The sequence below is a fragment of the Ptychodera flava genome, chromosome 13 (genome assembly GCF_041260155.1).
Source record: "Ptychodera flava strain L36383 chromosome 13, AS_Pfla_20210202, whole genome shotgun sequence".
Lineage (NCBI taxonomy): Eukaryota > Metazoa > Hemichordata > Enteropneusta > Ptychoderidae > Ptychodera > Ptychodera flava.
In genome coordinates, this window is record NC_091940.1 from 37,113,735 (window position 1) to 37,140,406 (window position 26,672).

The 26,672-nt window shown below is 36.8% G+C and overlaps 1 protein-coding gene across 3 annotated transcripts in view; it reads right to left on the bottom strand.

The window, feature by feature from the left end:
* Positions 1–26,672, bottom strand: part of LOC139148349 (gamma-soluble NSF attachment protein-like) — a 68,339-nt gene that overhangs the window by 21,456 nt on the left and 20,211 nt on the right. For all 3 annotated transcript variants that reach the window (XM_070719748.1, XM_070719749.1, XM_070719750.1), the window contains 2 exons: positions 26,402–26,631; positions 12,499–12,628 (listed from right to left, as the gene is read on the bottom strand). In XM_070719748.1, coding sequence (XP_070575849.1) covers positions 12,499–12,628; positions 26,402–26,631 — 360 coding nt within the window. The remainder of the gene's footprint in view (positions 1–12,498; positions 12,629–26,401; positions 26,632–26,672) is intronic.

Here is a 26,672-nt window from a genome sequence, read left to right on the forward strand (position 1 = left end):
TCTTCAAAGGGGCATTTGAAATATATTAGAAAAACCATGGGGTGTTACGACATGAAGACCTAGATATTTCAGTGATCTAAGACATCTGATTGCATAGATTACTTTAAGGCTTCAGTGTATCAAAACTACCTTCATCAGAAGTGTTTTTTATTAAATCAAATGGGATTAATGAGAAAATGTGATAACAGAGTAACCAATATACTGAACATCATGTGACCATCACGCTTGTAACTTTTATCTGTCATTGAACAGAATAAACACAGATTTGGATAAATTTTGTCTCTGTAATATCACACACTAATACATGATACATGCATGGTACCCCATGGTGATACATGTGTAGTCAGTCTGAACAGTCATGTCACAGATACACTGTACATGTGATACCAAGAGTCACCTTTACCTCCCTTACGAAAAATGTTCTATAGACTTCTATTGAATTCTATGAAATCTTGTTTTTCTATGAATTCTACAGTGCCAAAGCTCTATAAACTTCTATAGAACTTCTACAGATATCTACAGAATATCTATAAGTTACAGAACTCCATAGACCTCTTTAGTCTTTTTTGTAAGTGCTGTTGACAAACATGAGAGCAATATTCACCTATTGGTAAATGTGACAGAAAAAATTACTTATTGATAAACATGTTATAAATCTTTCTTGACTGCTATCACAAATTGATCAATCATAATCACCTTGTTATCAAAGAGTTACAGGAAACTGTTTACCGCCATCTTATTTGCAGTGTAAGCAAAGCCTTTGGTGATCATCACGGTTTCAACATACCGATAGATGAAGTGATACCTTACAGAGATGAGAATGTGTTTTGGGTAATTATCATGTCACTACTGCATTCACAATACATTAGAACTGTTGTACTATCTTTGTTTCACAGGTAACATTTAAAGGGCGACTCTTATTTTAGACATCTGCATGATTTACAAATCATGCAGATGAAAAGAATTCTAGACTACCTAGTTTACTACTGACTGCAACCATTTCTTTTTCAAATGACAGACTTTGGAGTTGGCCAGTTAATTGGACATCAGCAGAATTCCACTGCAATTGTTGAACATATAGGGTAAGGAAAATTCAGGCTATAACAAAAATAAAGAAAGAAGATTGTGCATCTAACAAACCAACCTGTTACATGAAATTTAACTTTGGACTGAATATATTTGACATTTGAATGAGTCATTGTTAATGACATAGTCCCCGATTTGTTAATAAACTTGGAAACAATTGACAGAAATCATGGTGAAGTAAAAATTGGTCAAAGCATATCAGAAAAATGGCTGAAAAAGTATTAACCTTGTATTGGTGTGTATATGCACTGTTGATATACCAAATTCAAATAATAGTTGGTAATAGATGTGGATATATGTTATGAGAGTGGGCGAGAAAAAGTCACAACAAAATGGCCACATGGCAGCCATACTAGATTGTATCGCAAAGTAATTGACATGCAGATGAAGGTCGACATGTGCTGTCCTTGTGCAAAGTTTGAATGAAATTGGTCCAGGTATGTGTGAGTACCAGTAATGGGTTTGAACATGGCAAAATCAGAACAAAATGGCTGCTGTGCGACCATATCAGATCATATTGCTGAAAATATTAGATGTGCATATCTATGTCATTGTGTGTTATCCTTGTAGCAAATTTGAAAGAAAACAGTCATGATTGTGTAATAGCTTCAGACTTAAAAATCGGAACAATATAATGACCACCTGGTGGCCATATTGGATCAAATTGAAAACAAATTGACATATGTACATAATAGTGTGTTATCTTTTTGCCAAGTTTGAAAGAAATTGACCTGGAATGGACCATGACTATGAGATCTGTATGGATGGATTGACGGATGGACAGAGCCAAATCTATAAGTTCCTTGAATCAATATTGATAATGTCATTGAATTGCAGTACTTCAATTACACTTTATGAAAGCAATAATAAAGATCTTTTGTTGATACAGGTTTGATAAGATGAAAATAGTGACTGTGGCTACCAGTCAGAATGACTAGATTTGCAATGTAACGTTTATCTGGAACCATACATCATTACTTTATTGCTTTCGAATCAATATTTCCTCCTAGGATGAACTCTTTGAGTCAATTTTAGAATTTCTTGAAATTTCCTAGCCACAGCCCTCCATCAATACATGTTATAAGGAATTTTTTCCAAGGATAGAGAGAGAATACTTGATTCAGTAGGGAGCATGTCAAATTGGTTTAGACAGCATACTCTACATGTATGTTTTATGTACCGTTTTGAACATGTGACTTGTATTGTTTAATTTGTCGTTAGTGACAGGTGGTAGAGAGGGATGGCCCTTCTAAATGTCTCAGGTTTGAAGTCTTGTCCGGATTGTGGTACTGGTAGTCGATGTCAGACCATACACATCATACACCAACTTGCCATAGAGAAATCACTGACTGTTTCCAAGTCGACTGTGTCACTGACTTGTTCAGACATATCACAAAACACTAATAAAAAACCTCTTTAACAATGTAAAAGGGTCGAAGTCACCACAGTAATGAACAAACTATGTTTGATGCTAATCATCTGACAACACCTGCCCAGTTTGTTTTTTCAATCAGTATTCATTTGTAAAACATCACTAAATCAATACAATCTGGTATTGAAATGTTTTTATACAACGTGAATAACCTACAGTGGAATGTGTTAAATTGGTTCTTCCACTGGACAGCAAACACGCTGAAAAAGTCGTTATTAAAAAAAGGTGGTATGACTTTCTGAGCTCCCTATACTGGTACTGTCTTTGGTACATGTTCCTAGTTCTTTGGGGCTAAGAATTTTCAAGAAAACAGTCTTGAATACTTTGACAAGTTTATTGTACTGTGCACAGTTCCTCCATATTTGGAGGGACTGTGTACTGGGCCTACTCACTATATCAAGTAAATGTTACATATTTACACATACTTACACAACAAAGTCCCATCCAAACTGATCAAAACATACCACCATGAAGAAATCTGCTCTCATGCATTGTACTTCAAGTACCTTTTAGTTCAGGTATTTTTCGCACAGTTTGAACAGAATGCACTTAAAAATACCTTTTTTATTTTGCTTGTATATGCTTTCCTCCTGATCTGAGTACTGTACTGTATCCAATTACAAGAATCTTTCGCTTAGTGAAGGTAATCTACAATATTTTTAGGATTAACTCCATGAAAATGGTGTCAGGTTTTTTCTAATATAATTTTCTCAGAAAAGACCATGCCACAAAGTACAGATGGTGAGGCATTTCAGAGCCTGGACAGTGTAAAGACCTATTTTATGCAGCTGTCTGCTATACTACATAAACCAGTGTAATGGGAGAAAGTGTTTGAAGTTGAAATTTTAATATATTGAGATTACGTCAAGCCTTATAGCAATCTCTCTGTATTTGCGGTAACTTCACAAAGTAACGTTCAAGATTTATTTTCCTGTCAGAAGACTAATTGTGACAGATGGTGTACAAATCATTATCGGCCACATTAATGTTCTTAAATGACAATCATAAATTTTGTAAGATCAAAAGAAAACTAACCCTAGCAAGCTTAGTGGTGTCTGAAAATTCATGAGTCTTCAACTCACACCCTCACCTCTCAAATTAGAACAGGCCGTGGAGCATCAGGGTACAGTTACCAGAGTGGGGTGAACAGTTCACAGGCGTTTACAATCCAACATTTCCGGAATAATGAAACCGAAGGAGTTTGTTCTCACTCATCTCGCTTGAAATAAAATAGTATCTTGTTGGAAATGGAGATTCATACGAAAAGGGGCCTTTCTTTATCAACAAGCTGTAAGTTTGTGAAGTTTATGCATGCATGCATACAAGTCATCGACGCGTCACAAAAGCCAGAATTTTCATCCAACACCCAAAGTACAAGTACACTCCTCTGATGGTTATTATATACACTTTGATCATACTATGACCACAATAATTAGTTTGATTTGATCTAATCAATTTGTCCTGAAATCCTAACAACAGAACAGTCAATGACACCAACCACCATGCTGTTGGCTTGGGCAAAATTTTGATATCAATACATTTTCTGATTTTCCAACAATCTCACATTTTAATATGTAACATATAGACAATATGATTTCAGAGTGTATTATGTAAGACACATAAAATCAAATTCATAATCAAAACTGACATCTGAAGGTTCAAATTTTTTGCCAAATCATTGTATGCTATCAATAGAAATCTTGTAGCCTTGTAAGTGATATGTTGTCTTCTGGGTACCCCAGACATATTAGATATCATGTTTAGACCGGACACTGACTTCTTGATAAGATTTGGAAATGGCATTATCAACTGACCACTAGTGGTCACTTTGTCCCTTAGTTGACATTTTACCTCAAGAAAAAGGTCAACAATCTTCTGTTGAGTGGTCACTTTTCAGCCAGAGCCATTGTTCTTTAGGTACCAAAATAGACTGCACATAGTTGGTGAACACAGTAGTTGAGGGGCAGTCAACTGTGGGAGATGGTATGATGTTATTGGTATATTGTGGCTCTATTTAACGTGTCATTGTTGCATGCAGTTGCCTGATTTATGAGGAATTGTTTAGTTTGTCATTTTCAGAGTATGTCAACAAGGCTACCAGATTACCCCTTTGGCATCTGTCCAGCGCATTCCGACAACAAAGTAACCACTGCAAAAGGTCATTGACAGAAGTAGTACATGTAGTGTTATACATCTCACTTTGACATTGTCCAAATTACCACTTTTCACATGAAGTATATCTATGTTTCCACTGTACATAGATGCACAACCACCTGTTGACAACTACCTGAACAGGCAGGTATTTCAAGGTATCAAAAACGGAGGAGTGAGGGACATAGTGCGGGACACGCAAACTGTAATTTATGGCACTCTGAGGGACGTCCCGCACTGTGTGGGAGGGGGCGCCCCAACGATGTGCATTGGTATAGCACAGAATCACGATCAGGCCCATGGAGATAGGGCTTTAATACTAAACATTGCGCTGCAGGTCGCTGAAACTGCATGTACTACGTGAAAATTTATCGAAAGGCGTGTAAGTGAAGAGAGTTGCGTGTTCCCCGTGTTGGGGCTGTATGCTATGGGCAGTCTTGAATTAATTGGAACGACGAGGATGAAATTTACGCGAGACATATTTGCCATGTTGAGACTGCTTCAAAGCATGAACTGTGAAATTTTGTGAGGTCGACAAATTAGGTAACAAAAAACCCTCAAACGCACGTGGGTGTCACATCAAAAGTGGCCGCGATTACAGACGGAGCGATCTGTGACACTGCACCCGCCGCACGACAGACGACCCGTAAGTTGACATCGCGTGCCAGCCCTTGGAAATATATTGTAACTCCCTGACAGGCAGATGAGATAGTCTAATGGCGTTTGATGCATTGAAAGTTTGTAAAAATAATAAAAAATGACATCACCGATCATAAGAAACGTGGTGTTGAAGAAAATAGTTTTTAAGAGAAGACTATGACGACCATATTTCTGTAAGTATTGTCTAACTTTGGAAAACCAACATCTGAAGATTTACTTCAACCAACACTTTTGGATATGTTCTACTCTTATTATAAGATTTGTCGAATTTCTGGAAAGTAGGTGTACATTTTCGATGTCTGTGTATCGTCTATACCGAAGTCATATCCGAAAGAGTATCAGTTCGCGACAGCGTAACCCCTCTCTCTCTCTCTCTCTCTCTCTCTCTCTCTCTCTCTCTCTCTCTCTGGCATTTTTCAATGTTTTATATTGTCGACATTTATATATCAGTCTGAAGTCACTGCTCAATGCAAAAGTTGATGTCAATTTCCCGTATCGGGCATGGTCTCTGTCGTCACTCTAATCGTTAGTTTTTTCCTGTTATATTCGATATCAGACTCAAAACACAACGTGAACAACGCTGATAATATATTGCATCTTTCGTATCGAAAACCGGTAAAGTTCGTAACTGGTGACATGTCACGGCCTGGAGAAAGTTCATCACCATCGATCGAATGTCCGTGACGCTTTTGCTTCCAAATAGACATATTGAAATGCACAGGGAACTCCGCGGTATGGTAATTATATGAATTTTACCGTGAAGAAAGTCTTTGACTTTAAACTGGCCGTACAACCAACAATAAACATGGCGGAGCAATGATACCGACTTTAGAGACTTCGATTTTTTTTTTCATTGCGACCGCTGGTGAGAGCGAGTCGTCGATTTTTTTTCCCACTGGCTATTTGGCTTTGAATTTTCAATTGCCATCATGTGCTAAGTTAAGACGGGCGTTCTCTGTAAATCAATAAGCCTTTTGAATATGAAAAAACTCGGACATCTGAACCTCAACACGCAGCTTGAAAGTTGTTCTCCGAACACTTCAAAAACGATGGTCGCGGTCACGGATAATAAGTGGCGCGCAGAATTATTTTTACTGGTTTTGAGAACTTCTAAAATAACTTGTAATCTCACATCGAACCGATATTGTATACCTATCACCGTCGAAGTTTATGTCTTTCTCTGTAGAGTTCTTTTTATCCAAAACACATATCCAGAAGAGTTCCACAGAGCAGTCAAATGAAAGGATAATTGCTTCAAACAAATGAAATTGCACGAAAGAATGAAAATCAACAGCACATCCTGTATGACGTAGCACAACAAACTATTCCGAATTGTGCGTCCATGTTTAATACAGACATCTCTGCAGGTGATTCTGGTTTCTCAATCGAATCAAAAGTCCGACATTGACAAAATTGACATAAAATTTGTCCGAAAAGTTATGTTTTATTCAACTAACTGATTCATCTGCTTTGATATCCCCTAAGCTACAACCCCTAAGAGACATCGATGTCTCCCGGGCCCCCATGCATACAGTATGGCCGTACGTGTTCAAATATTTCTTCACAGTTTTGCAAAATATCTCGTCAACTGGGTGCATGGGCCACGTCTTTGTACGTTGGTCAAAACTAATGACACTATAGGTCAGGATATAACATCGGTCAAAGTAAGATTGAAATATGGAAGACGAAAATGCTTTCATCGATTGACAAAAATGAGAAGGAACGAGTCAGTAAGTATCGAACCATAAAGGGGAGATCTAGACTGCCATCCCTCATGATTAATCAACTGGGAACAAAATATATATTTCGATCGACAGACTTACACAACCAGAAACAGCATTTTATTCAGCTTTAAAATAAGTCACTGCCTTTCCTATAATAACACCCTGTTTGGGTTTCGATTTACTCTACTCTGTTCCCGGCGTTATACGGCCTACTACATGTGAGAGGCCGTATAACGCCGGGAACACACAGACCTGTACGCAAGGCTAGGACTGTGGTTGCTATGTCATAATCTGTTCACACGAGAAATTACGTCTCCAGACAGATTTTACGTAAAAGCATTTCGATAAACTTCGAGGCACGATCTGCTTGTGATATTATACCATTTCTCGCCATGACAGTGGTGGCAATCCAAGGGCCACATCAGACAGGACATCATGAAGAATGGGCTACATAGAAAGTTATATTTTCTTCTAATGATTTTGCTAAAAACGAAATAAACGTTAGAAGCGATTTCCTGGCGTAGCTGCATCTTTCTTTTCACGTTCTGTCGGCAGGATTCAAAATGTCGACGACGCCGTTGGCGATCCATTGCAAACGAAAAAGCCAAACTGAAAAGTAACGCGTCAGCGCGTACCGGACCAATGCACATCGTTGGGGCGCCCCCTCCCTCAGAGTCCAGTTTTTAACTCTCTGCGGGACGTTCCCTCAGAGTCCCATATTTTACACAGTGCGGGACGTCCCTCAGAGTGCCATAAATTACAGTTTGCGTGTCCCGCACTTTGTCCCTCACTCCTCCGTTTTTGATACCTCGAAATACCTCAAACAGGACATACATTGTTTCAAGACATAAATTGTTATCTGATAAAGAGGTAAACTGTATCATATTATGCACAGAGCCCATATCATGAGTTCATGGACTGAGGGCCAGGGGTTATAAACATAATGCCAACATTATACAGTGTATCTTTGATCACTAGAAAAACATGCATAGACAAACCTACAGGTACATAAGCTACAGAAAAATGTTAGTTATAAAAACACATCACAGCAAAACAGCAGGATATGTATAGAATGCATGCAATATGCATAACACATACAATATTGTATATGCATAACATATCAATACAGTAGCTGGGATATGAATAACATACATAGGATATACATAAACACATACCTAGATTGAAACACATAAACTGTCAGCGGGCACCTGTTCTATTTTGGTATTTGACACAACTTTTTAGCTATGTGACATGGAGAGCGTGTACCTGAATACACCTTTAAACACTCAGCCATGTGGGAATCCACCGTATACACCAGGCTCATTGACAATCAATAGTGAACAACCGATTACGGAGATAGTCGGAAACGAAATTGCCATCAGGGAATATACAGTCTTAGAAATGCACATAATATATTTGACGCCAAGTATAGTGATGTATTCATTGCTTTTACTGAGTTTGAGTGCGTTGCATGCCAGCATGCACACTGTACGTGTGCATGTGTGCTTCAATGAACTCAAGTTGTGTGGAGTAGTTGCGGTTTGTAACAGCCTAGCTTAGTTACTTAACCACACATATCAGAGGTGGTGATGTAGCCAAGTACGGTAGTTTTGAAATTCTGACCTCTATGCCTGGTGAGTAGGTATTGCATGTTGTGAGTTTGAATGAAACAGTAAAACTTTTGTATAAACACAGACACAGGCACTTCTGTGTCATTACACATTGATCTTCCTTCAAGCGCTCTTGTTTCTGAAGACATAGTGAAATACCACACATCGGCAGAGACTATGTAAAAATGAAGCAGCAAATTGCTTGTAGAAAGAATCAAGGTGAAGTAAAAAGACTTGAAAATAAAGATTGGTCACATGACTACACAGTGGCAATTTTAAACTGTAAGAAATAATGTGTAGGGAAGGAATGCTACAAAATTCTCTCATTTTGTCAGAGAAAATGTCAGCATCCAAATAGTGCAGGAAGACAGAGCTCTGTTGTCTTTGACCTTCAATTTTTCTAAGCTATATATTGGCTACCCACATATCATCGCTTAGAGTGTTGTTTAAAATATGCATTTTGACAGGCTAGGAGAGTTCTGAAGGACTGTGTTTTCATGAAAAAAGGAGGGCATGGTACAAGAGGGTGCCTACAACAAACAAATAAAGCTCATGAAGTGGGTAAAAATGGAGGAGATATAATTGTCAAACTGATAGTTGCTATGGAAGCAAACTATGATCAGTTGGTATACGAGAATTCAGCTCTGAGTTGACTGACCTATACTGATTTGTGCACTGTGGAAAACAAGCATCTCCTGTGTGTACTGTAAAACTTGAAGTCATGCTTTGCTGCAGATGAGAGTAAGGTCAAGCAGACCACACTGTTTGAGAGAGACTCCCTAACCAGCAAACAAATTAAAGGAATAAAGATAATGTGTGAAGAAAGGGGGTGGTATCAGGTAGAGCCATTATCAGACAATAGAATTAGGTCAACTTGAATAAGACAGAATCTAGCGTGGAAAAAGACAGAGCGTAGGTGTGAGATATGTTTGCCTGGGGCCGTCCCTATGGAACCCATCGTTGAGGAAATTTGTTTTACCCAATCAACAATAAATGGGTGTATGACTGAAAATCAAAACTTATCATAAACTTCACAACGATGAGATACTCTTAGTGAGGCACACCATTTACGATGCGTTTATTGAAACTGGAAGAAAGTGAACTGAAGTTTGTACAATATCCATTCGAATGGACTCAACAAACGCATTAGTCTCATTATACTTGCAATAAAACAAACAAACAAACAAAGAGATTAATTGGTGAATAAATTATCATTGTCGTAAAAAGATATTTATAGCAATGTGTACATAAAACATGACTTCTACATCACTATGTGGTTAATATATTGTTATGTAGGTCATTTCCCCCACACTCATCATGACCTGAGTTCAATTAGTCTAGAACATTCTCAAGGTCACTACCCTCAGTGACCTCACAACCTTGAATTCAATTAGTCATGTTTGGAATGTTCTTGAAATTTAATTAGTTGTGTAAGAGAGATAATTTTAGAACAGTAATTAGCATGTCAATAAAAGTTCTAGATTGTTCTTATATGCTTATGTAAACACATGAGTATAAATACTGGGACAGCAGGCTTGCAGTCAGACTTTTGGGATCGTGTCTCTTGTGTGTTACTAAACTCCAGCAGTAGTCATTCTCAAGACTTTTCAAGACCTTCACTGTCAACGCTGGATAAAATTTATACTGTGGACTTTGTGCAGCTTCAAGCCTGCAAGCCAAAGGACTGTTCATTCATCCGACTGACTGTTACAACTCTGAGACTGGAGCTTTGCTGTCCCAGCTGAGATAAGTAGTTTGTACACTCTTATTATAAAGCTTGTACTCTATCCCTGACTTAGCAATTAGTTTTATTTTTGTAATAAATTTTGTTTAAACATTAACTGCTGAGTTCACCCTTTTGTTCGTTTTCTCTGCACGTAACAATATATAATGCTATGCTCTTCTTTACAATGCAGCCTGTACCAATATGAAGGCAGATATAGTAAAGTGTTTACATCATCAAACTTATTCAAAAACAATCGTATGATAAAAACAAATATTTGAGTGTTGAGAACAAAAACATGCAGAAACATGATAAAGATCTTTCCTCAGCAAATACAACCATATATATGATGGTACTTGAGACTTGTCTTCTGTCCTGGATAATGGACAGCCTAATCAACCGATCAAGTCAAAAGTTTCTGAGATAGCAGCTCATAAGCATGTTATAGTAGGTTCAATAACAAAGATATAGTCTAAGGGAAATGAACCCAAAGTACTTGGTGTGGGGACGGGGACTTGTCACATTTTACTAATGATATCATTTTATCTGAATCTGAATTTTATCTCAACAAAATGTAAAGTGTTTATATCATCAAAATGTTTGTTTACATCATTGTTTCTGCCTTTAAATTTGTTATCCATGGGATTATTTCGTACGATACTATATCTGTCATCAGATGAATGTAGACTGTGTCTTTTCCCCTCTACTTTGGTATCAATCCAAGCAGAGCCAAAACTATGATTTGGCATGAAAGGGAGGTCATAATATTGTGACAATATGGCAGCCATATTAGAACAAACCATAAAACAAATTGACATGTTTGCATTGCATTCATACCCCAACACTGACAGAAATATGTTCCAGCATCATATTGCAAATTAAAAAGTTACACACAGGCTACTTCTATAGAAGATTACGATGCATACAAGCTCATAGTGTAAACTCAAGAGTTTTAAAATACCCAAGCAACTTGGTCAGAAGTGTTTAAAATTTGTTCCATCAAACTAGAACTTCCATCAGCGTATCCTACAGTTCACTGTAATGGTCCCATGAATATGACAAAAAACATACGTTTGTACCTAAAGTTTTGTTATTGGCTTTGAATGCTGATTGTCATCAATTTGCCCACATTCAATTTTTTAGAGCTATTTCCGCTTTCAATCACAATTCAAATTAAGTTGCCACAAATCTTAGTTGACAGCAGTTGGATGGTAAGGCATATGATCATCAACTTTGAACAAATTTGTTCGCTGCAGTGTGCTAGAATGTTGTTCCTTCATGTTTGCAGTGTGCCTGAGTGATGTTCGTACTTTGAAAATGGAAAAACAAATTTGGCAGATCTAGGGACAAATTTGTATTAGGACAAATGAATATTGCAATTTAGTGAGTGGGCAACAAGAATAGTACTGTTTAATAGCGCCTATTCAATGGCAGTGCCAAAACAGGTGTCCACTGTACAGCAAACTGTTCACTACAAGTGTATTGTATCACCATAACTCATCTACCAAGGACCTCTTTAAAGATCAAGATAAGAATTCTGACAAACAATACATACTTAACAGGTGATTGCTCTTACTGTTGGGAATAAACTCAGTGTATTCCCATTGGGTGGACACATGCTTGGTCACTGACTGTTCTTTGACCAGCTTTCAGACAAACTGGTTCGTCCGCATTTGACTGATATATCTCTACACGTGAAATAATTGGAACAGACTGGTCACCTGGCAGCCATGTTGGATCGTACAATAAAACCAACTTATGTACCATTTCAGTTGTAAGCAAAGATACACTGAAAATTTGCCTATTCAGACAGATATTTCTTCAATAATGACTTGAGAAGTGGCCAAGAATAGATAGCTGTATAGACGGACAATACAAATAGATGTACACACACATGAAACCCAAAATAAAAGCAATCTTGAAGTTTGTCTGTCAAGACTGTTGAAAGAATGGTTGAATTAACAGTAGTTTGAGTCAGCAATGAGAAAAAATCGAATGTGATTTAAACACAGAAATACATGTAAACAACACCTCACAAAAAATCATGCACAATTCCAAAAGGACAATTATACCATGGCATGTAATCTTGGCCCTTTGAAAATTTCAACTTACGTCATTATCCATATATGTAAACAACGGTGTGGAGACTATTGAATTGACCCTATCCTGGTCTTGTTCGTCATAGGCAGTTAAGAGCTGAGACAATCCAAAATACATATCACTATCTGAAAACCCAGGGTACCTGGAAACAAGAAGCAAGAGCAATGTCAGAATAATGAGAAAACTGTTGCTTTGATAAAACCATAATTTTTGGCTTTTTATAAATGTACCTACACTGGGGCATATGGCCAGCTGGCGATCACAAACAGCGCAAGTGCCCCTAGCATTACAGTAGTTAAAAGTAACTTATTTATCACAAACCGATGCCTAGAATTTTACAAATGACAGGAAAAACCTTTAATTTTAAGGCTTCATTTATATTCCGTCATGCAAATAAATATGTAATATTTATGTACACAGGTTTCATTCATAAATTATGTGACATATCCCCAGAAGTCAACACCAAATGCCACAAGTTAGTCCTCCATATCTCAAGACAAGATATCAGAACTGAGTAAAAGTCACACAGGAAGAATACAACAGAAGCATGGTACAATATGTTATTACATTGGTTATCGATCCCAAACTCTACTCTGTATCAAAACTCTCCTGATTTCGATTATGCCTTATTGTTGTACAGCACAGAGATAGGTGGCAATTATGTTTGTTGATACTGAGAGTTGCCATGTCAGCAAGGCATTATACCAAGATGTCACTGTCATGCCCAAGCACTCACTACCTGTTTGGAGTACAGACCGTGCTGTGCAACCCTTCAAATTGTTTTCTGCTGTTTATGCCAAAAATGTCAAGGGAACTACCATAGGATAACACTACAGTATTCAACATACTAGTACTATACCGGTATTTAGCACCCCAAACAGCCTTGTTTCTGAAAGCCCTTTGTATTTTTATATTGGCAACATTGCATTTTTGATTGAGAGTGGCAGCTGTTTTGCTTGTTTACTTTCAAGTTGTAAATATGGTTCAAAAACTCCAAAACTGATGATGTTTGTCATGCATATCTAAACGTTTACTGTAAAATATCATCAGTGATATTTAGGCAATAATGTACCCCCTCTCGGTCAATAATGGACGAAAGCAAACTTTGCAAAACATAATGTATGAGGCGGAGCCGAGTACATTATGGAGTGCAAAGTTTGCTCATGTAAATGTCACCTGATTTGAGCCATACAGGCATCGATATGACAATATGGAGGAAGACCATCTGCTAAACATGTACAATTGATGTATTTACCAATATTGCTGTAAACATGTAGAACTAAGATTTTGGAGATGTATATGCAATAGTTTATAGAAATTTACCAAATGCTGCTTTTAGTTCACTATTAACACTATTTGAAGGTCAATAATAATGCAAGAATACGAATTTCTCGTTAGACTGCAACATGAAGTTTTTGTTCAGCAGCATTTGATGATGGTCTGCTTGGCTGGAAATCACTGATCATTTCTAGATTCTCAATACATTCAAACACGATAACCAGTTCATGACCCCCAAAATTCACCAAAGTATGCACCACAAGTAGACGTTCTCATTCTATTCACCTTAAATGACCTTTCAACTTTAAAGTGTGTTGATACACTGTTGTAAAACTTTACTACAGCCAGCTCTTCCTCTATACCTTAGCAGTCCCTGAAAAGTTGGTTGCACAACATATTCTATATACAACGGACATACCTGTTCATACCAAATGTGAAATCCGTACATAGTGAGCGTGCTTGTCCTGTTGCAGAACCACCTCCACCTATAGCTAGTACTACTACAACCTTGTAATATGTACCCTGTAATATGCATTGTGCTACACTCTGCCTGCACACCAGCCAACCATATTTGTCAATATCAATGGGTTTGTGAGGGTAGTGTTGTTTGTGCTTCGCCACAATAAACATAGTGTCAAGGTTTTGGTTAAACTGGTAAAAATTGTGAAAATTCTCATTGTTGCACAAAGTATGAATCTGTAACTACACTATTTCTAAAAAAAACCCAACTTGGTTGTCTCCAAGATCGCAGTACTGATGATGTCACAAGATTCTGGTTCAACACACACTGCGTTCTCCACTCATGGGTATTTCCAATCTAAAGTGTGTTTTCCCACTTAAAGGTAGTATCAGGATAGGAAACACCTCAGCACTGTTGCCAAGCAGCCCCATGCAATCACATTGTAAACAAGTAAGTGAGAGAGTTAGCCTCAAAGTTCATTCATCTGTTTACCATTTCTTAAATAACAAACTCACTAATCAGCCACAGCCATGGTTAATTTTCATAAATTTCAGTACCTATAAACTGCATTCTCTGGTAAAATTTAGTCTCAAAACCAGGCCTTTCAGAGTAATTATGTCACACATCATAATTATCTTTTTCCACGTGCTGTCCTAAATCTGAGTAATTGGTTTGTTTTCTTTGCAGGAACCCTAAATACCGGAGTTTATCCCACAATCATATCAGTACCGTACCTCCGGTAGGTATAAATCAGACCACATTTTGGAAGTCTAATGACTTGACCTTTGACATGTCATTAAATCACATGACACTGTGTTATCATGCTTCCATTTCAAATGCTTGTCAATCAGTTTTCTCTCAAAGGAATCTTATTGAATCACTGGAAGCTATCCTATGACCAGCATGACCTCATCACACCCGTACTCTACCCGTCAGGATCAAATCTAACTATTGCTTCACTATTGCCCTTTATCAATCCAATAAAATCACTACACATTTACATCAACCATTGTCTTCGTCTAGCGTACCTAAAACTGGCTAATCTGCTTTCTCCAAAAAAACAATAAAATCGTACTACTAGTATGTCTGGGAACAAAGTGCATATTAAGATAGTTTTAAATCTCACCATTCAATGTGATCCACATAACATCATAGAGCAATACATTTGTTGCTAAAGAGCCATGTGCGTTAATTTAAAGGGATACAGTCATCGGAACTGTGCTCAGAGGTTGTATGGGACCCATACAACTGATGTAAACATTGTATCCAAGGTGCGATGGTGATTGATGAAGTTAAAACATGTCTGTTATAATCTACATCGTATAATTTAAATGTTACAGCTATGATGATGAGGTGCATCTAAATATCATGCATGAAATACATTGTTGGTAAACAAGAAACTTGTACAGGTGTAGTTCCCGTGACTGTTTTCCTTCAATTGATTCCCAAGGATGAATCCAGAACAAAGCAAGTCATCCTATGACCTCATTTACATTTATACGCTGTTCTGACTTGATTTTTTTTTAAGAACAGTCAGGTACAAACTACATTGTTCTATATACAGCAATCATAACATGGGGAATAGACAATAAACTGTAAATTATGGATTTTGTCTCCATTTGTTTATTTAGTCATAACGACTTCCATGGCTGGGCCATTTATGTAAGACTGTTAGAAAAAGTACAAATACAAGGTAAAAACACAGAGACAAAACAGAAAAACTTTAAAAAAATATAAAGTAAACAATTACTCAGATACACAAAGTTTTAAAATATTTCTAAAACCACTTACGGCTACATTGTCACTATTGTTATTGGTAAGTAAGCTAAATTTAAGTCTACAATGTTTTATAGTGAATAAAAAATCGTATTTATTTTGTTTAGATTTCTTTTGCTGTATTTTTTTCTATAGTATAATGTGATTCAACAAGCAAACAACTATCAAATTAAACTATTTTCCTCACTAACCAACCTTAAAAAGTTGAACATTCAATTGCTAAGTACTAAATTCATTCTCTACTCTTTGGAATAACTCAAAAATGTTTTGTTGTTAACTAGACTACGTGACACATCTGACCACTGAGATTGGGTACTGTCTGTCAGGGCTCTCATGTAAGTTGCTAAAATGTCACAATAAACATAGTTTTCTTTCAGTTTTGGAAACCTGTTTCAGTTGTTCATATCCCTGGATTGTGTTTAAATGTTATTTTAGCTGACGTGCACTTTGCTTTTTACCTTACAGAAAGCTAGTATATGTACCTTATTCTCATTATTATTATTGTTACATACATACCAGTACAGTCAGAATGAAACTACAGAAACCTAGTATGTTATTCTCTTCATTATTTGTTGTTAAATACATGATATGATACAGTCAGAATGGAACTGTGACCAACCTGAGTTGTTATTACACAGAAACCTAGTATGTTATTCTCATCATAATTCATTGTTACATATATACCAACAGTCAGAATGAAACTGCAGTGAACCAAAGTTGTTATTATACAGGAACCTAGTGAGTCATTCTCTTCAGAATTCAAATTTTAAAAAAGAACACTTTACCATATACTTGTGTGACCTTACACATGAGTATAGCTTACAAATACTTACCTTTCCCACAGTAAACTATTTCATCTCACTGTTTGAAAACATATAAAAGAGAAAACCTAAAGAATAGGCAAACTTAAATTTTGAAAATTGCCAGCGTCAGTCTCTTCAAGACAAGTCATTGCTGACGACACAGTCCCTACTCAGACCATTAATTGATATGCACACTACAATACAATGTCTGTGTGCCAAGTTTGAACGAAATCTGTTCAGGGATAGTTGAGTTACATTGTATGGATCGAAAACTTGAAAAAATGGCCACAAAATGGCCGCCCGGCAGCCATATTGGATCATATCACGAAATAAATTGACATGCATATATATGCCATAGTACTTTATGTGTGTACTTACATTGAATGAAATCGGCTCAGGGATAGTTGAGTCGTGTTTCAAAAACATGAACAAATCGCAACAAAATGGCTGCCCAGCAGCCATATTGGATCGTATCGCAAAATAAATTGACATGCATATGTATGCCACAGTACTTTATCCTGGCACACAGTTTGAAAAATTGGTTCAGGGGTGACAGAGAAATGGCTGCTGGACGGGACCCAATCTATAAGTCCCCGCCTGATTGCATCCGTGGTGACTAAAAAGATGATTGTTTGTACACTCAGTGTGACAGCTTTCGGACAGGGTAGTGAATTTCGCCCAGAGCCATTTCATAAATGACGAGCACTATGAAATCTTATTATCATACCTTTTAAACTTTATTGTGTTTATCCTCAAACTGTTAACAGGACGGAAGTGGTATTTTGGGGGTCAAAGTTGCCAAAGTGTTGACCCCATGTTGAGTGCGTAGTAATCGGACTGCTATCGCAGTAATCGGACGTGATTATAGGGGCTAAATATTGATATTTTTAAACTTCAAACCCCTGATTTTCAATCTCAATGTGTTCAGAAAACATTTTGTAAAGATTTCATGATAAATTAGTTACGTTCAATCCATGGACGACACAACTATATTTCAATGTGTATGGTGCTTTATCAGACATGGGCTGTCTGTGTGTGTTGCTTTCGACACCTTGTATCTTATGGTGTGTTAACTTCGCCAAGTTTGTAACGGCCGAAATAGCTTCTATCGAAAAAAGACTATCCAAAACGGGACAGCAGCGTCAGCTGACTTAATATGCTGTCACATGACTTGTAAAATGCTATCAATACAGAGCGAAGTGAGTACAACGAATAGCATGTCATTAAATGTCCGAAAACTGAGGTCGTCCAAAAACTCACTCTGACATGAGTTTAAATTTATTGAAAACTAGTAAAAAAAAAAATGTGCTACAAGTCACAACAAGAGTTTATCTGACTTGTCTGTCTGTCTAGATACATATATTGACACTTAAACTAATATGTAGGTTATCTTGATTTTTGTCTTTCAAATCAAACTATGCTGTTCGATAAGACGTACCTAATACTCAATGATCGAGTTGGTATTTATGGCCTACATAAAGGTATGTCTCAAGAGTTAGATTAGTGACTGCACCTGATTAAAACAAGCAACCAAGTGGCTGATATCACTCCTAGCTTATGCTGAAAACAATGAACAGAATCCTCGCAAAGCACCTGAAAAATCAAATTAAAAAGCAACTGCAATGACTGTTCTGTTATTCTCAAAATTTAAAACATGCCAATTTTGTCATAACTCAATGAGGGCATCCGCAAGAAGCTACACATTGAATTTGAAAGGGGTGATCAAAGAAAGCAACAATTTGACAGAAAATGAGAAAACTAGGCAAAGAAATTTGCACATGCAAATTTCTTCATTTGAAAAAAAATGAACAAGGTCATCAATGGGAATTTACTAGCTAAATTTGATGGCTATATTGGTCCCAGTTTAAGAGACGCAGATTTTTAAAGAAAATTGAGCAAAAAAGAAGATAAAGTTCAAATATGCAAATCATATGCAAATTTTATCTTAATTTAATTAGAGTATCACTAAGAAGCTTCATAGTGAATTTTAAAGATGTAAGACTTGTGATATCAGAGAAAACAATGTTTTGACCAAAAATGAGATTGCAAATTTCAACATCATTTTAAAAAATCCAAGTCATTCCGAGTGACTTATACACCAATAAGCAGTGGTTTTGGAGAACATGTGAAAAGTTGATGAAGGAGAACAACAAACAATATATCCCACAAACTCTGTGTCTTTAATAGCAGGTCTAATTAACTTAAACCACTGTAAAAAAGCCTGTATGGTTCCAAATTTTCACCAGTTTTCATTGCCATTCAGTCATATCATTCATAACAGGAGGTCAAATCAACAACGTTATAAAGATGATCAGTTGTATAGGATCAAAAATCTATGTAGCATTAGTTCAACTTGTCCAGCAACTCATAAAAACTCTGACCTACATGAAAAACTGTACTACTTGTCTTCCATAGTCCATACTCTACTCTTGGACTACCAAGGATATACTTCCAACCAGACAATAACTATGCCAAACACAAAAATAAGATCAGCTAACAGAAGACAATGATAAAATTCTTGCAATTTTTCACACTCAGTAGCGTTTGTCTACATTTATTTCACCCTTTTCATCATAAGTAGGGTATAGGTCAAACCTTACCACTGAAAACAATAGGGCTTTGCCTAAACCATGAAGGGGAAAGGTCAATCTATACCACAACATTGTGGTGAACAACAGAAAACCACAGCATTGTGTCAATGTTTGATAATTACACAAAACCACCAAAAAGGTTTCTTGAAAAATTTTTATCACTTCAACAATACAAACAAATTTAATTCTACGTCCGAAAAGCAATCTTAAAACCCGAGACACTTTTAATTTTGATAATTTTACAGTGCTTCGCTTGTTTTATTTTTAATTTACATGTTTTCAACAGATCACCAAAATGGCAAGTTTCTACATGACTTTCCCAATCTGACTATTAAATCAGATGTAGAGATGGCAATGTTTCAACTGTTCTTTGCCATTCTTGTTAGCTGTTAGTTACATCACTACATCTGAACCACTACTACAGAAGATCACATACAAATCTCCCGCTTTGCAGGAGCAAATCAGATTGCAATTTAATACAATGCTGTAGTCCATAGTAAGTTTTGGTTGTAAACCTCTTTCTGATTGGTCAGTTGCTATGGCCGATGCACAAGATTTGAATGTGATTTCCAATGGCAGTGGTTCAGATGAAGTGTGGCGGCTAGCAGCTAGTGAGAATGGCAAAGGACAAACAAAGGACAAAACATTGCATCTCTAGATCTGACTTTTATCAGATTGACTTCTTCCCTTGTGTATATGATTTGAATATTAAAACACAAGTATCAACTCACATCAGTTATTAACAATCACGTGATTTTTGATTTGATGAATGGAGGCATACTATTAGTCTGCATTTGAATTTATTTATTATGAGAACTTTATATCTTCTTTGCAAGAGCAGTGGGAGGATAAATGTTTGGAGTCATTACAATTAAGTGGTATAACTACTCGCTACATGTTGAAGATTTCAACAGAAAGCTTTTTGATGTTTCAGGGTTTTTGATCACACATCAAAGCTGTTTACAATTGATGATACAAATTCACAGAACAGTAAAGTCATACACATGTACAAAACAACATAAATGTAATTTGTTTGACAACAAAGAAACACAGCCATAACATGTTATTATACAGATAGTAACACTTCTGGTATTTTTTGTTTTTATTAATTTCATGACAAACAAACTGTGACAATAAAACAAAGAAATCTTTCTAGTTATACAAAAGTACTGTATTATTGTTTTTTATTGCATTGCTTTCCCATGTCACATTGCATACATTGAATGCATATATTGTATTATTTTGTGTCCAGTCAGGGCAGCAGTGAAAAATACATTTTTCATTTGAATTTTTCATAATGCATATGACTGACTCACAGAGATTCAATGGCAAACCGTTATGTACAATCATATCGATAAAATTATTGGTATGCTATTGTTCCATTATTTTCACTAATAGTCACCAGATAATGATCACTACCCTTTATCAGCTTGATCTCAAAACAAGTTCATTAACTTGACAAAAGTTGCAAAGGAAAACATGGGGACTGGGAACTATGTAAATACCCTGACAAGAAATTATGTAAGATCTATAGGCATTGAAGAATGCTACTTCAACTTCTCTGGGTAATCTTGATCTCGTTTTGTTTTGAATATGATGTACAGCAATTTCCAAAGGCAAAGCATGAGCAAACACAGAGTAAATTCACTTTCAATTTTTAAGATTCAACCTCACAATTTTGAAAGTTAGGGAACGCATGATTATATAAACACTGCAACAGCCTTGATTAATAAATCATTCAGCTTTTTGTTTACAAGGGCATCCTGGTCATAATAATAGTTCTATACTGACACTTCGATTGTAAACAGCAGCTAGCCTCAAAGCTAAAGTAATGTTTTTTTGCCATCTACATTTTTCTATATGGAAATGCTGAGTGATATAATGGGAGTCATTCATTGAGTATCTGTTTAACAGACACTGTTTTGATCAAATCCTACGTTCACATAAAGGCACTACTTCAATATTAAAGGGACAGTAGCTGTAACTTTTGATTACCGGTATTTATTTTTGTCTTTAATGTCACGTAGGTTCTTGTTTTACTCTTGAAAGCATAAAGAAATACAGGGTATTCAGCTTATTAAGTGCAGCCCAGCCTCCAAATGTGTAATCTGTTTTGAATTCTAATCTGGACTAGAATTCAAAACATAAATAAAAACAGAGCATTTTACATGTATCTATGGACGCTGTCTTGACAAGGTGATGATAGCTGTTGAAACATGCTTTGGGAGTAGAACAAGAAACTGAAGTTTACATTTCACAACAAAATCAGTAAAAATTGTTAAAAGTGACAGCTAATGACCCTTTTTAACAGCAGACATAACAGTATTAGGTTACCATCTTGTCAAAAGCTTTTGAAGTTTTGAAAATGAGTGTTGACAACGGCTACGATTTTTTAAAAGTTTCAGTTTCAGGGCTTGAGATGATAACTGCTTTAACAAAGTTTCAAATATACAATCTCTTTTTGCCTGCAAGAACTTTGACTGCAGTTTCTTTATAACACAAAAGCCACCAAAAGTGCCATATGTGTGATGCACGGCATCTGTTTGGGAGCAGGGCAGAACAAATCAATGAAAATGGCAGACATTATTACCAACAGTGTCTATGGAAGGAATTCATCAAACAAAAATGAATTCTTCTTAATGTACTATTATCACTGCATATCAAAACTTTTCAAATTAATCCTCCCTCTACCAGGTTTCATAGACAAACCACAGAAATAAATACAACTTGGGAGAATGAGGATTAAATCCCTATAAGTTCAATTACTTTATATGAATGCACACACATATCTACCTTGATAACAAGTATTTCATATTTTTTTCGCAACAACACTGCAAACATAGCATCAATGACACTTGGCTCACATCTGATTCAGTGTGGCAAGCCAGAGTGAGCATACCTAACTATGTTTACCCCTGGGACATGCATACCAAGTTTCAAAGCAATTGGATGAGCGATTTCAGAGAAAATGATTTTTGACCAAAAATGGGAAAAATTGCCCCCAAAATAAAAATATGAAAAAATTCACCCAAAATTTGAAGACACTCAACTAAGGTTGCCTCTAGGTACATGCATACCAGTTTCAAAGCAATTAGAATATTCAATTCAGAGAAAATGATTTATTGACCAAAAATGAGAAAAATTGCCGCAAAAATACAAGTACGAAAATTTCACCAAAGACTACAACTATCAAAGTTTCACCACAATTTTAACAACTCTATCTAAAGTCACAATAAACAACCTGCATACCAAGTTTCAACGAAATCTCGCCTGTGGTTACAGAGTTTTAGAAATTTGCTGGATTTTCTCTTTTTTTACCTCATTGCACATTTTTGAAACTGACATGTTCATTTGAACAAATTCACATCTCCATCCCAAGTTACACCTGTTCACCAAATACAAAGATGGTAGGTGCTACGGTTTGGGAGTTTTTGATGTGGATGGACATACATCCACACATATTAACATATATACAGACATAGCTGACCTACCATATAAGTTCTTTTTGGTATATATACATATACCAAATGTGAGCTAAAATATACACATACTTTTGATAAAACAGACCTAGTTAGCAGAAAACACAAAATTTGTTTGATCTATAGTTATCTCAATTTTTTCCTTGCATTTCTGACTTGAAAAGTTTTAGCTTTTAGTCACTGAATTCTAATCTACTTCGCAAACACATGTACTGTGTGTAGGGTGGGGCATACGATGCAGCAAAATGTGCTAACACACATAACAAAGACATGCAACACTGAAGAGCACAACAAAGATATGCAACACTGCACAGTGGAACCATGTCAAAATGCTCAAGTGAAAATCCTTTTTTTCTTCATGAGTGATGATTCAAGACATGTATGGACATCTTATGATCAACTGACAGACGAAGGATAAATCCCGGGGATAAATACACAATAAACCTTTATTCAGAAATGTTGACACACGTAAATCTTAAGGATTTTTCCTTTTCAGTTGACAATCGATGGATAAAAGTGCAAAACCAAAGGAGGGAACACTCACAGAAGGGATGTTACATTAGTTTAAAAAGACAGGAAAAGTGGACTTTTTTAAAGAAACTTTTGAATTCTAGGTTGACCTACTTCCAGTGTTTCCGTTACTTTTTTTCTACTTGCGTACGATGTACGCATAGGCTCTGGAAAATTGCGTACAAAGTAAAAAAAGTCGCGTACGGTGACCACTGACCTCATAAAACCAAAACAAAGAAGTACCGCTAATACACGAAGGCTGCCGCTGGTATCAGTGGTGACGCCATCGTTCCCTAAATAGACGTCAAACAAATCTATTTTCTCCGCTGTTTCTGCCGTCTAAACTCTTGCATCGCACTTTGGAAGTCAAACTCTCCGATCTCTGGCCCTTGCAGTGTTATCATCATGATGTCATCGATGACGTTCTCATTTAGTCGACTTCGTTTTGATGTTTTTATCCGTCAGTTTTTGGCGTGTCCAAATCGGTAACTGTTGTGCTGGAAACCGAGGCATGCGGTGTTGAAATTCCAACGTCTTCGGTACCGTTATTAGGTTCATTATTATCACCCGGCTCCGTGTCACGAACATCGTCGTTAACGCGTGGTTCTGTGGTCTTTGTTGTCTTCCACAGAGAATCGAGTGTCTTTTGACGTTTCGACATATTTATTTACGTCTAGCCCGGTCCGTGGATAGAGGATCAACAGTCAAATAGCAAATAACACGTGCGTGGAGAAGCGACTCGAAATGATTGTGCAAGCCCGTGGGAAAGAAAAAAACATCGTGTGATGATAAAAGTTTATTTGTATCTAAGTTAATTAGGCACGTCTTGTCATTGGTCGAAAGTCAATGTGCGTGGAAATGATTGACAGCTACAGTATTGATTTGTAGATAGGAGAAACTTCGTTTAGCCTTTAACGCTGGTATGTGAACATCAACGAACGTGACCTGAAACTCGCTAGGGACGTCTTTGGTACGCGTTCACTCCATGCTATTTATAGTTTCAACAGGTCGACGCCCCACTTACTTGCGTGTGCTGAGAACGTCTTTGAACACATACGCGAACAATTTTGATTTTCAGTCGAGAGCCAGAAATTTGCGTACATCCGTACGCAAGCGATTTTTATTTTGCGTACAGAGCCATAAATATGCGTACAGTACGCAAGTTTGTACGCTAACGGAAACACTGCTACTTCAGAAGTGTACGCAAGGCACACGATAACAGAATACAAATGCCATACACTGGAGAGCTGAAATCAAGCGTGCAACCACCTCTCAAATCGTCAACATCATCAAATGTTGAGTTTATAAACTTTTCACTCCAGGCGTAACAGATGACCTTAGTGAGGACACATGACTTTCAACACCTACTGTAGATAGAGTTGTGTGACTTGTTGATAAGATAGCAACGTTGCTGGCAGACTATGGCAAAGGTAATTTGAACTCTGCCTGTGGAACTCACATGCAATGTGTCTCTGGCTCCTAAGAAACCAATGTTATGCCGAGTCAAGGAAACTTAAATCATATCCTTTTTGTTGGCTTTTGTGGCGTACCTTCTTTTCAGCTGCGTGATAAAGTTTGAACTCCAGAAGTCACACCTTCCATTGGGAAAGTGGAGTACCACTGACTCAATAAAATTTGCTTAGTTATCTTTATTTCAAATATCTGTACTTCAAACTGGGTTGTGTATCAGAAAGGAGATACCCTCCATGGTTTTGCAAAGGGCATGTAAAGTTTCACCAATCAATCAGACAGAGTTGAAGGACTATGTCTGCTTAATATTGATCTCAGTGATAGGGGCTGGTACTGGATATTATGAAGGTCGCAATAAACAAGATAATGGTGACTCCAGAGTAGCAATTTGCTGATGCCTCAAATTGCACATTGTGTTGAATTTGTAGGTCAAGACACACTTTGCCTACGTAATATACATGTAGGTGGGACAAGAAACTGGGTCATATCATCCTGCCCTTTGGATGACATTTCTGTTGGGTGACGATTCATTGGCAGTGACCCAATCCTTGCTAGTAGCTTTGAAGTCAAATTGTGAAGAAATGTCTGTATTCAGGAATCAGTGATTAAAAGCATTGGACTTTTCAACTTCAGTGGATACACTGGATTTAATTATGAAACATGTCAATGCAGGTATGAGTGCAATAAGTACAATATACTTGAGTGCAGTGTGAACAAAATTCATTATCACATTTAATGTGAAACATTAAAGCAAAAATGACTGCCTGACAGCCATATTGGGTCATAACACAAAACAAATCGATGTACATATGTGCTATGGTACATTGAACTTGACTCCAGTTTGAATGAATGATATCGGTTCAGGAAGTCTCAGCAATGGCTACTGTCATATGGAGAAAAACTGTCTCTTGTCACTATTTCAATCTCATCATCTTAAAGGGAGGACACCTCCAGTTTTCAGGCAAAGTTCTCCAAAACTTTTGATGAATTTTATCTATGTACAACACACACTGACTGAGTCACTGGTGTCAAAAAGCCACTGATCCAGATTCTAATCATAATTGAATACTCTGAGAGAAACTATTTTGACTAAAACAGATTTGCAGATTTCATCATAATTTGGACAAATCTCAATAAGGTCATCCCTAGGAACATGTTTACTAAATATCAAAGCTGTCTGACAAGTGGTTTGGAAGATCTTTTTACCAAAAGTTGCACATGGTTGTGTATTTCATCACAATTTGGACAACCTAGGACCCATATACCAAATGTAAAAGTATTTGGACTGGCAGTTTTCAAGAAGAAGCTTTGAACACAAGAAGTTGATGAACAATGATGAACAAACATCTACCGGTATTTGATAAGCTCTGTGTTGAAGACAGCGGAGTTAAAAAATGGATTGTTCAGTAGTAGGCAGAATACTTTCATATGGTTGAAGGATAAGATAAGAGATACTATCACAATGTAGACCAGAGTGTTTAGCTATCATTGAATTATTCACACAGCACATTTCATTCAGTTTAAAATGATAAACAAAGCCATATTTACCTCATTCCATGCTGCAATACTTGGTCAGCTGCCACATAATCTCCTCTGTGTATATGAACTAGTCCTGTATATACTAGATTTCTATTGACTGATGGGAAATTTTCCATCTCTTCATACATAGTCCTTTCTCTTTTAAGCACTGACACGGCTCTGTCAAATTCCTTCATTCTTACTAGAAGCTTTGCAGCTTGACTTAATGAATTCACTGCTTGTCTTGGTCTATCTTCAAGCTGAGGTCAATAAACAAATAAGGGAGTTTTGAACTTCAAGC